General features: G+C 37.4%; 1 protein-coding gene across 2 annotated transcripts in view; it reads right to left on the bottom strand.

Moving 5' to 3' along the window:
• PALD1 (phosphatase domain containing paladin 1) overlaps positions 1-12872 on the bottom strand; it is a 379422-nt gene that overhangs the window by 123386 nt on the left and 243164 nt on the right. For both annotated transcript variants that reach the window (XM_082269285.1, XM_082269286.1), the window contains exons 11-15: positions 6320-6415; positions 5884-6018; positions 5005-5121; positions 2437-2616; positions 819-1016 (exon numbers count right to left, since the gene is read on the bottom strand). In XM_082269285.1, coding sequence (XP_082125411.1) covers positions 819-1016; positions 2437-2616; positions 5005-5121; positions 5884-6018; positions 6320-6415 — 726 coding nt within the window. The remainder of the gene's footprint in view (positions 1-818; positions 1017-2436; positions 2617-5004; positions 5122-5883; positions 6019-6319; positions 6416-12872) is intronic.

Here is a 12872-nt window from a genome sequence, read left to right as displayed (position 1 = left end):
TACATGCCCCCAATGCAGAGATCAGCGTGCATGCCCCCTTACTTACCTGGAGCAGCAGCGGCGGCGATCGGCTTCTCCTCAGTCCCCCGAACAGCTTCTTCTCCTCGGTCCTGGCGGCGCGTCTCCTCCAGTCCTTCCACTCCCGCCTCCTCCTCGGCCAATGGCATGGGGTTTGCCTTGCGGCCAATCAGGAAGCACTTATTGGACGCGCTTCCTGATTGGCCAGGAGGAGGATCGGTGTGACAATAGCGAATTTTCATATGAATGGGTGGGCTCGGGACGCACTGCTCTACGCCCCGGGTCCATCCTTTGCATCGCCCTATTAGAGCCTCTGGCTCTAATCAGGTGATGCAAAAAAAAAAAAAATCCCCATTGAACTCCATACGTCCGGCGCCCCTGCATGTAGATTAGGGGGCCGGACGCATGGATGGGGGGGCGACGCCCCTGCGCTCCTAACAAACCGGCGTCCACTGGCCTATACACTACATACTCCTGACCACTATAATCTTACGCTGGGCTAAACATTGCATATTTTTTGACCATTGTACTCTGCCATAAAAAATAATTTAGAATAATTACATATGCCTGACCACAGTGTTTATTGCCTCAACAGCTCCTGGATGCCAAGCAGTCCTTGAATATTCTTTTATGTTTTTCTCAGTGTGCCCTGGGTCTTTCCCAATCATTTCAGTGCCCTGGGTTCAGTTACAGAAGATATTATTATTGTGCTTTAGTTTATTTCTTCATAAAGTAGCAGTATGACTCTGCAGCTTCCAGTAATTTGTATACCATATTATTTATCTGTTCTTCCTCCTCACCTGTTCCCTGGGAGCACAGAACTCTGGAAAGGGAATTCTTCTATATGCCAGGCCTGGACATGTGCCCTTCTGTTGGTTGAAGATTTCCTGCATTGTCAGACATGTTTTAAACATCTTCATCTGCTTTTCCTGTTCCAGGTAGACCTCCAACCACTTTTGTGAACCCAATATATGGCTTACTATTGTGGCTTCTAACTTCTGAGAAAACAAAATAGAAAAATGGAGTCTTTTGTTATATCTCCAAAGATCTGTACAGTTGAGCCCTTGACCCAGCCAGGCTAATCCCTAGGGATACATACAAAGTACTACTGGTTAAGAAACAAACTATATGGGACTTCGCTATATATGAGGTAAATTACAGTGTCACATTGGCTAAGCCTGTATTTATAAACTAGAAATAAATTACAAATAAGTAACCTTATACCGGAACGTCACTCTTAATAAACACGGACTGTTTTTAATCGGTATGCTTCTAGCATTAGTAAATAGGTAGGAATGTATATTTTATTTACTTGTTTTCCATTTTTTTTTTTTACATTTCTTCAGTTACATCATGGCGTAGGCAATTGATGTCATACATCCAGAAGGGGTTTTCTCAGCTAAGCACACAATCGTGTCTGCATGTCTGAGCTAAGGACAGATGAATTCCAGGAAGTTAACGCTACATTAATTATCTGCCCAAGATAGCCACTGCCAGAAATGCTAGGGGGGTGTTTTTCAAAGTGATTTTTCAGCAAACAAAATTTGATACATGGATGGGTGAATTTACTTTTAAAAATGAATTAAATTGTATTTTTGGTTTGTGGTGCTTGGATGCAGTGTAGTTCTGCTTTAATCCAGAAATTAAACAAAATAGATCATGATGTAAACATTCTGGTAAGCATGCTTTCAAAAAATTAAAAAATAACAATCCAGGCATGGTCCGACCTTTCACTGTGCCTGTTTTCTGATAATTTGGAGAAAAAGCAACAAGATAAAGAAAAAAAAAGACCAGTGTATGATTACCATTGTGATGAAATTAGTCAACAACCTAGATTTTCTCATCCATACCAGCACCAGAGATTTTACTTCAGGGTTTTCCCACGTACTGTTTCAGAGAATCTCTAGTTTAATTGTTATTTAATCTTTAACTAAAAAAAAAGAAAATGAGAGCTTCCAAATATTTTAGGTCCTTTCTGTAAAAACACACACGCTGAACAAAATGACTCCGCAAGGCTGAATACAGATTGATGTAGACTGGGCATTACAGGCAGAACCTAATAGGTGTGTTAACATTCTCTCAAATGGGATAAATTCAACAAAATGGATATGCTGCCCTCTTGTGGTTTAAGTTAGCATAGTACCATTATTTTGAGGACAATGTAAAAAAATGATAAAATAATGCTTTTCATTGATACCATTCAAATTCACTTTTACGTATCATTTACTTATATTATGAAATTGCTAGAAAACTTTGGAACACCAATGAAAACATCTATTACATACACATATCATATAAAATATTTCACTTATTTAAGTTTAAACTTAGCAGGCCAGTGATAGAGAATGCAGAGAAAAAGAAACCATTTTTCCCTAAACAAAACTAAAAAAATGGTAATACACTGTCACAGGTTCTCACCTCAAGCTGCTCTGGTGAAGCAGCAATTACTGCAATATGCTGATCCAAGTTTTCTGGTTCCCTTTGAGAGTATATTTGTTCATTGCCTTCAAGTACAACATCTTCTCGAAGGTTCACCCACAGAATCTTGGAATATTTTCTCTTTGCATCAGTTAGATAGTTGAGGACACAACCAGTGGCCTGGTAGAAGGTAACAATTATCTTAGTAATTTTAAAGCACTAATAAAGGCATTTCAACATGCAGAACATAACAGTATTCAATCAGGATTATGACTCTTACTGTAAATAACGCTACTGTTCTATGTAAGAATCTGTGCTGTATTATATAAAGAGACTAATTGTAATTGTTTCTGTATTCTTTTCATCAGTGTTATGTATGGTTATAAAATGTATCTACATTTGCATTGCAGTGCTTCATCATGCTATTTATTCCCTGAAGAAGGCACTGTAGGAGTTGAAACGCGTTGGAACCCACTGCATGCATTATCAGTCTAAACGTGCACTGATAGATCTTAACATTTTTGATTTTTTTTTTTTGTCGTCACACAGATCTGCAAATATTTTATTCAATATGAATTTCTTATTTTATTTATTGTGTTTGGTGCCTTTAAAGTCCCGTCCCATTCATTTCTTCCTATTTTCATTAATAAAGGAATGTGGCACCTCTCTTTTTTTTTTACGCCTCTTTTAGAGTGTATCCAATCCAATATAGTTAAGCAGTCACCCCCACTACACACTTTTTTGATGACGATTCGCTACACCTTTTGTAAAAAGGAAAAAACACATTAGGATTTTCCCACTCTTTATATGATGTCTAAAATCTCGAATACTACCAAACAATTATTGGAAATTACTGGCTATACCATTTGTGCCCCAACTTTGGTTACATTTGTATCTTTCTGAGGTATATGTGCTCCCTTTATTTCTACAGTGGAACTCAGTGGGTGTCAGTTTGTCATCTTTCCTATACTCCATGGGCTGCTCTGAGTTAACCCTAATAATGATTTCTATAAAGAATCGCAGCACTGCCATGCTTTGCAGGTTCAGGATATAGCAGGGAAAAGACTGACCCAAACTACTCTAATAATAGATTTTGTGGTTCAAGCGAATTCTACTTTAAGCCTAACTTCCCATGCATACTGTATAGTTACCTTTTAGTTAAATATTTAGCTAAACATTCTTTGCAATGTAAACTGAGATAAGAAAGAGAATTAGGAGATATTCTAAAAAAATGTATGAGAAGGAACAGTTCAACCCCTTCTGTTGGTATGTGTGTCACAGACGAACATTTCCTTAATTTATACTGGTGCACGGATGATTCTAAGGTGTTTATTTACTATATACTATATAAAGACAAAAATGGTGTTCACTTTGAAAGGAACTTTTCCCAGATCTTGGTGAATGAGATGAAATTTCACTTTGCAAAGACTCAATACTCAATCACTAGCAAGTAAAGTAAAAAAACAAAAAACCACAGCATTTATTTTTTTTTGGCATATTATTGTATTATTGGATAATGGAAGTCAGAGAAGCTTCACCTCATGTACTAAGCTCTGGGGAAAATTCCTGTGCAAAGTAAACCGTCTATTTGCCTTTAGTAAACGAATCCCTAAGTGCAAGATATGGTATTCGATATTCATATACCCAATACTCAGCCTCAAGTCACTTGTATTTTCAAACATCTAGATATGTCTTCCTTATCATATTCCACTCAAAAGAAGATAACTAGAGCTGTGTAAAATTCCTGAAAATTCATACCCAGGAGGAGGAGTTTTCACTTTTCACCCTCATTGGATAACTGCCTTAAAGAAATCATTTGCAAGAACGACCTATTTTAGTCATGGCACACCCAAAAGATTTCAAACTATTTTGTGTAAATGGACAGAGAATCCAAGCAATACTATGTATGATCTATCTTTTCAATAATCAAGTTACTAATTTTGTTCTTATTATATACACCTCAGGCTGATATAAAGGCTTGGTGGCTGTGCTCCCCGGTCACCTGGTTAATTGAAAATGCTGTTCGATACTAAGCTGGAGTCATAAGCTTGACATTTTTCTAGTATTGCCTCTTATCTGAATATCTGGTAAAGCCCCGGTTTTGATATTTATGAATGTTGTCACATTTTTAATTATACTTTGTAGTTCTGTGTTCATTATTGGGTTTGTGTATGGAATTAAGTTAGGGGATTTTTTCTTTTTTGCTTGTTCCTATCCTTTTTTATAATTTTTTTTTGTGTCTGTAAACATTTTTTTTGTGTTTGGAAAAATAAAAAGTGAAATTAAATCTAATGAAAAAAAAAGAAAAATCTAACTGGACAAACAACACCTCCTAAAAAAGGTCAAAGCTTTTACACAGAAACAGAAAAAGCAGATATTTCACAGAGTTGCCAAAATACACAATTTTCATTTTGCCCTTTAAATGGCCCAATATTTGCTTAGCAGTGAAGCTACAGCTACAGGAGCCGAAAAGGTTTTCCCTTACAACTATATAAGAAAAGTTATGGAAACCTTTATTTTGAGCATTAAAAAACCGAGACCTGCAACAGGATATTAGCGATACTGCACCTTGGAGTTTGGCTGAGCAGTGCCATAAATGGCCATCTTCGGAACCCTTCTGAAGTTGGCTACATTCATTTCTTTCACAGTGCTTAGCACATCTGGTGAGAACCGATCATCCAATACCTGAAACAATGATTAACAAATTAAACACACATTATAGCAAATAAAAGACTCAAATTAACAAAATGGTTTAAATTGAGACCTTTTGCATTTTTATTCCATCAAACATTCCTATTGGAAGACTCAAGACTGTCAATGTCAAGTCCATATTTACTGCATTTCCAGTTACAGAATGTTTTTTAGGGAAATACCACAGTCCTGTATACAGACCAATGGAAGACTGCAGCCTTGGTGTTTCCAATATACATATATACAGGCATCAGCCACAGCATTATGGCCACCCACCATCATCTGTTGAGACATGGACTCCACTAGACCTCTGAAGGGATGTTATGGTATTTGGCACCGGTTTTTCCAGCACATCCCACATAAGCTCATATGGATTGAGATCTGGAGAATCTGGACCCCATTCAACACCTCAAACTTGTTGTGTTACTTAACCATTCATCAGACCACATTCTTCAAATGCTTCTGTGCTCCAGTTCGGATGTTCACATGCCCGTTGTAGTTGCTTTTGGCTGTGGACATGGCAAGACAGCCAGACAGCATTTTTCAAATAAGAAGTCAGCAAAAGAAGCCTTCACAATTGTCTCAGGAAAGATTTTCTTTAACTCACTTCCTATTAAATTGGCTTCACTGTATGTCTGCCTGACTGAGTTTGTAGGAGGGGAGAAACTGTAAATGTTTGTATACCCTGTAATACTGTGCAATAATTTACTGATAATTTAAAAAAGTATAAAAAAAAAAATAATTGGGAAAACTTACCAATACCCGCATCCCTTTGGTTATTAACTCCCCTGATACAGTAAATTCTGATAAATTCATGCTTGCATGGAGTCTGTAAATCCAAGGATGAGTACACATCCACCGACTAAAACTCAGTGCAAAAGCCAAGGGGTACTGAAATGATGCATGAACATATTGTCAGTAGGGACATGTTATTAGAACAAAAGAAATGCAGAATACGACAATAAAATTAGAAACCATCAAAATATTTTATCAAATATAAAACACACAAAACTTTGTGCTACAATTTTACTCATGTTCTTACACATACAAAACCTTTGAGTTTCTAGTTTCACAATGAAAGAAGACCCAATCTAACATGCTATATAACCATTGTGTTCTGATTATAACATCACATGCTGTTGGAATCAAAAGAAATGCTTTTTTTCAGTTTTATAACTTAAGCTGAGATTACCTGCTCATGAAGGTAGAAGTTAAAAGCTATTAAATAAAAGTAACGCTCGAGACTATTGAGGGTTGCTCGCAAGAAATATTCTTTGGTACTACTTCCCTGAAAGAGAAAAAATATACTGTTAATACACTAGTATCAACAAATCTCATCACACCGACAAGACTAAAAATGTATTACTAGAACTTATTTATTTATATATTTTTAAGGTTTCATTTTTGGATAAATATTGTAAGCAAATTTGCTATGGCTAGTGGAGTAGATTTATTATGCATGAAAACAGAAGGTATGTTGGCGCTATATAATTCCTGCATAATAATGTTCACAAATTATATATATATATATATATATATATATATATATATATATATATACACACACACACACTTTCATTCTGTTATCTTAAATTATGTAAACACCTCTCCAAAGCTGTTGCAGAATTTGGTAAAACAATGCAATTAACATATACCAAGTAGTTATGAGGAAAGCCAGAACCAAACAATTGCAAAATAAATTACCTTTTTCAACGGAAAATTGCATCAGGGGCACTTACACTACACGGAGCTCTAAACCAATCAGCTTTGCTTCTGGTAAGCATTTCACATGCATGTGCAATAATCTTTTCAATCTACATAGATCTAACCAGCACTATAACGCTTTGCGTTTGTTCAGAATGACTAATCTTAAATTACACAAGATGGCAGATATTAGTCAGTTCAAGATAATAGTAATTCTACAGAACATTGCTTCGTCACAGATCATACAGGCCAGGAGATCAGATCTTACACTAGGCTGATCAAGACTGAAACTGACAGCATTCTGTTCTGTAGGGGGCTTTATAAATGCATACCTATAAATAGAAAATAAATAGTCTGTTCTTACTAGAGGTTGGTCACATTATTTAAATGAGCGCAGCAAATATAAATATATATGATAAAACAGAAACTCCATAAAAGCACTTTAACCCAGCAGGGTGGATTTACTAAAGGCAAATGCACCAGAGCTTAGTAAATGAGTGGATGCTCTGATGACTTTCATCATCCAATCATGTACAAGCAAACAATGCTGTTTTTTTTTTTTCCTTGCATGTGATTGGTTATTATTTGCAAATTTAAGCTTCATCTCATTTACTAAGCTCTGGAGAAACTTGCACTTGCAAAGTGCACAATCTGTTTGCCTTTAGTAAATCCACCTCACTGTGTCAGTACAATTTACCATAATAAACATCCACTAGTGTAAAATCTTTTTACTTGTTTGAATGTGGTGAAATTGTTAAAAAAAAAAAAAAAATTATATATATATATATATTTTTTTTTTTTTTTTTCAAATCTTGACTCAAAACATAAAATTGCAAGCTCATTCATAGACACGTTATTATGAGGTTTATGGTCTTTAAATCCACTTTACTCTCAATGTGTATAGTTACAGTAAAACTGGAAAAAAATTGCAGTGCATGCTTAACCACTTCACCTCTGGAAGATTTACCCCCCTTCCTGACCAGACAATTTTTTTGTAATACGGCACTGTGTTACTTTAACTGACAATTGTGCAGTCATGCAAGGCTGCACCCTAATAAAATGTATGTCCTTATTTTCCCACAAATAGAGCTTTCTTTTAGTGATATTTGATCACCTCTGCGGTTTTTATTTTTGCACTATAAACAAAACAAAAAAAACTACAATTTTTAAAATAAAAACAATATTTATTTTCTGCTCTAAAACACATTCAATAAAAAAAAAATGTAAAAAATCAAATTTCTTCATTAATTTAGGGCCAATATGCATGCTGCTACATATTTTTGGTAAAAAAAAAAAAAATCCCAATAAGCATATATTGAAAAGTTAGAGTGTCTACAAACTATGGGATATATTTATGGAATTTTTTTTTTTCTAGTAATGGCGGTGATCAGCGACCTATAGTGGGACTGCTAAATGACAAACAAATCGAGCACCGAGCTGCCATCTAGATAAGGGAGGCCTGTGGATGTAGTGTATCTGGACTTTTCAAAGGCATTTGATAGAGTTCCCCACAAACATTTACTGTACAAACTAAGGTACATAGGTATGGACCATAGAGTAGCTGGATTAAAAACTGACTTCAGGGGTGGGTCCAAAGGGCAAATAAGGTTTAATGTTGAAAAATGCAAGGTAATGCATTTGGGTGCCAGAAATACGAATGCAAGTTACTCGGGGGAGAACCTCTGGGTGAATCGAAGATGCAAAAGGACCTGGGGGTCCTAGTAGACGACAAGCTCAGCAATGGCATGCAATGCCAAGCTGCTGCAAGCAAAGCCAACAGAATGCTGGCATGTATTAAACAGGGGATTCACTCCAAAGATAAAACAATCATTCTCCCACTCTACAAGACTCTGGTCCGGCCTCACCTGGAGTATGCCTTCCAGGTCCGGGTACCGGTCCTCAGGAAGGATGTGCTGGAACTAGAGAGAGTCCAGAGAAGGGCAATAAAGCTAATAAAGGCACTGAAGGATCTCAAATATGAGGAAAGACTACAAGCATTGAACTTATCCTCTCTGTAGAAGAGACACTTGAAAGGGGATATGATATTAATGAACAAATACCGTACTGTGACCCTAGCATAGGGAACAAACTATTCAGTGAAAGGGAATGGAAAAGGACTCGTGACCATTTGCTAAAATTAGAAGAAAAGCGGTTTAACCTTAAATTACGTAAAGGGTTCTATACCGTCAGAGCGGTAAGGATGTGGAATTCTCTTCCACAAGCAGTGGTGTCAGCGGGGAGAATTGATAGTTTAAAAAACTATTAGATGGGCACTTTAACGATCACAACTGACAGGGGTATACAATGTACTATTGACATAAACCCTTATACACACACACACATCATAGGTTGAACTGGATGGACTGGTGTCTTTTTTTCAACCTCACTATGTAACTTTTGACACTTTTTTGGGGACCAGGGACATTATTACATTGATCAGTGCTAAAAATATGCACTGTCACTGTACTAATGACACTGGGTGGGAAAGGGTTAACATCAGGCGCAATCAAAGGGTTATCTGTGTGCCTAGCTGATGATTCAGTGTAGTGGGGGGGGGGGGGGGTGCTTTTACCAGTGGAAGACATGGATCGGCTTTTTTGCTTTACAGGAACACAGGATCCATGTCTTCTGTACTGACAGAATGGCAATATGCCTTGTATACATAGGCAGACTGCAGTTCTGCCTGTGTATCTAATGATCAGCCAGTGCCGGCAGACATCAGGTTCGCAGGACCCGTTGTGTAAAACCACAGTGGGAGCGAGCCACCGGCAGTACGCACTTACACCTGATACTCGGAAATGCAAGATCATGTATACATACATGATCCTTTAGCAGTAATTGTGCTATGGGGTATTTGGCAAGTGGTTAAAGTGTTACTAAACCCACAACAGTGAAATTAGTCTGTATATGCAATAAAGCATGCTTGTTATACACACTGTGGAACCGAAGGGGTTTAATACTACTTACTTTGTAAAAAGGCTGTTTGATCTGGTCTTCTCTGATCCTCCCCTTCTTTTACTGTCCCCAATCTATCTCCTGATAGTACAGAGCCTTCGGGGCACTCTGCACATGCTCAGTTTGGTGTGTATTGCAAGAGAGTTTTTTTGGGGGGAGGGTGCATGTAATCAGCACAGAGCCAATCAGCACTGTCCAGACAGAGGGTCAGGGGTCATGCATCTTCAAAGGACAGTCAGAAGTGAAAACTCCTCCTGCAAGCTTTACCCAGTGCTTGGCCGGACACTGATAGAAGTCACAAGACTGATAAAGCTGCTGATGAGAAAAGGTATTTAGCCGTTTATATTTCCTAAAATAATTGCATTTCCATGTTCTGTGTACTGTAGGAGACCAGAGATATAGTGAATGCAGTGTCCTGCGTTTACTAACACTTCTTAAAATTGGAAATCACTTACACCCCTGAACTTTTCTCTATGAAGGTAAGCAGTGAACACCACAGTACATTAGGAGAAATCGGTCTACCAACACAGAGGTTGCTCCCAAAAATGTTTTAAAATATGAGAAAGATGGAAAGATGGATAGGTGTCCAAATCTTGCACCCATCCGGCTCAATGTGCAACTACCTTTTTAAAGCTGGATACACACTATCCAACTTTTGTGGGTAGATTTCCATCAGATTTACCTTTTCTATGTAGTGCAAGGGCCTGCAAGATTGCATACAAATTGAAAGTGTTTAGGTTTGACCTCATATTTTATGGTTTTGGTAAGTCTAAAGGAAAAAGTCTTCAGAAAATCTTATAGTGTGTATGGCCCATAAGAGAGCCTAAATAAGAAAGACACAGGGGTAGCTTTACTAAAACTGGAGAGTGCAAAATCTGGTGCAGCTGTGCATGGTAGCCAATCAGCTTCCAACTTCAGCTTGTTCATTTAAGAAAAAAAAAACTGGGAGTCGATTGGTTTCTATGTAGAGCTGCACCAGATTTTTCACTCTCCAGTTTTAGAAAATCAACCCTGAATGTTAAATTACAATGTTTAGTATAAATAGGTTTACATGAAAAAGGTAAACGTTTATCGATCTGAACTCATTCTTTAACGGTAGATACTAAATGCCTAAAGCAAACTCATGTAGTAGAACTGGTGCACTATGTGAAGTAATAGATACAAATGACTTCTTACTATAAAATGAAAACGTATTTGTTTACTGTTCTAGGCTCTTCGGATCCACAAATAAAAAGGGAAGGGATGGGAATGGGGATGTTTGTACTATGTTTTGGAAAACCTACAAAATTAAAAAAAACAAATGTACCCCATGGTAATAAACAAATACCAAGGAAAATATGCAGGGAAGAAACATCTGTGTAAAATAAAATAAAGAAGAGCGTGTCAGAAGATTTAAATTTTCAAAATATATGTGACAACTAATATTTTAGTTGTTAAAATAAGAGGAAAACATCAGTCTCCAAGACTGCTCCTGCGCATGCTTCTTGAAATGACAAAACTGCAAGACTTGTGGATAAAACATATCACCCGAAATATGTCATTTGAAATGGTTTACATTCTACAGATACTTTACACAGACACCGTCATATATAAACACAGTAAGTATATAGTTAGAATTCTGGGAATCCTGTAAGTGATAAAAGGGTTAAGGTGTTCAGGAAGACGCCTGCTAGATTGGTGCGCTTATAAAAGTCTTGCTCCTTCCTGGTGTAAATCTTATGTGTTTAAAAATGTTATTACTAATGTGAGCTGCGAATAAACAGCTATGTGGATTCAATTTATGGTCAAGTCAAAGTAATTTTCCACGGTCGCCGATGACATGCAATGTTCTCTCTGCAGACCCATTCCCAACCAGCAACCCGACCACAGAAGTTTTCTGAAGCAGATTCTTCTAGCCGTTAAGGGGTTACAGAGAAAAGATCTGGCAATTAAGGAACTCTGAGGCAGAAATATTCTGTTGCTAACAGTTCTAACAAAACATCTTGCTTCTCATACTAACAATTACTTTTAAAATGGCATACACAGCAAACAGAGCAAAAAAATGGCTAAAATGTTGATGTTAAGCTCATTCTGACAATTTGTGTGCCTATGCATGGTCTTTGGATTTTCTAACTAATTTTAAATCCATTAGTAAGGATTCAATGGTCTTATAGCAGAGATACAGTGCCTTGAAAAAGTATTCATACCCCTTGAAATTTTCCACATTTTGTCATGTTACAACCAAAAACGTAAATGTATTTTACTGGGATTTTATGTGATAGACCAACACAAAGTGGCACATAATTGTGAAGTGGAAGGAAAATGATAAATGAGTTTCAAAATTTTTTACAAAATCTGAAAAGTTTGGCGTGCATTTGTTTTCAGCCCCCTTTACACTGATACCCCTAACTAAAATCTAGTGGAACTAATTGCCTTAAAAAAACAACTAAATTAGTAAATAGAGTCCACCTGTGGGTAATTTAACCTCAGTATAAATCCAGCTGTTCTGTGAATCCCTCAGAGGTTTGTTAGAAAATCTTAGTGCACAAACAGCATCATGAAGGCCAAGGAACACATCAGACAGGTCAGGGATAAAGTTGTGGAGAAGCTGAAAGCTGGGTTAGGTTATAAGAAAATATCCCAAGCTTTGAACATCTCACGGAACACTGTTTAATCCATCATCCAAAAATGGAAAGAGTATGGCACAACTGCAAACCTACCAAGACATGGCCGCCCACCTAAACTGACAGACCGGGCAAGGAGAGCATTCATCAGAGAAGCAGCCGAGAGGCCCATGGTACCTCTGGAGGAGCTGCAGAGATCTACAGCTGAGGTGGGAGAATCTGTCCACAGGACAACTATTAGTCATGCACTCCACAAATCTGGTCTTTAAGGAAGGGTGCCAAGAAGAAAGCCATTGCTAAAAGAAAGCCACATGAAGTCCATTTTTCGGTTTGTGAGAAGCCATGTGGGGGATACAACAAACATGTGGAAGACGGTTCTCAGGTCAGATGAGATCAAAATTGAACTTTTTGGCCTAAAAGCAAAATGCTATCTGTGGTGTAAAACTAACACTGCACATCACCCTGAACACACCATCCCCACCG

The sequence above is a fragment of the Pelophylax lessonae genome (genome assembly GCF_965119305.1).
Source record: "Pelophylax lessonae genome assembly, chromosome: 9".
Lineage (NCBI taxonomy): Eukaryota > Metazoa > Chordata > Amphibia > Anura > Ranidae > Pelophylax > Pelophylax lessonae.
This window is presented reverse-complemented; position numbering and strand designations above follow the sequence as displayed.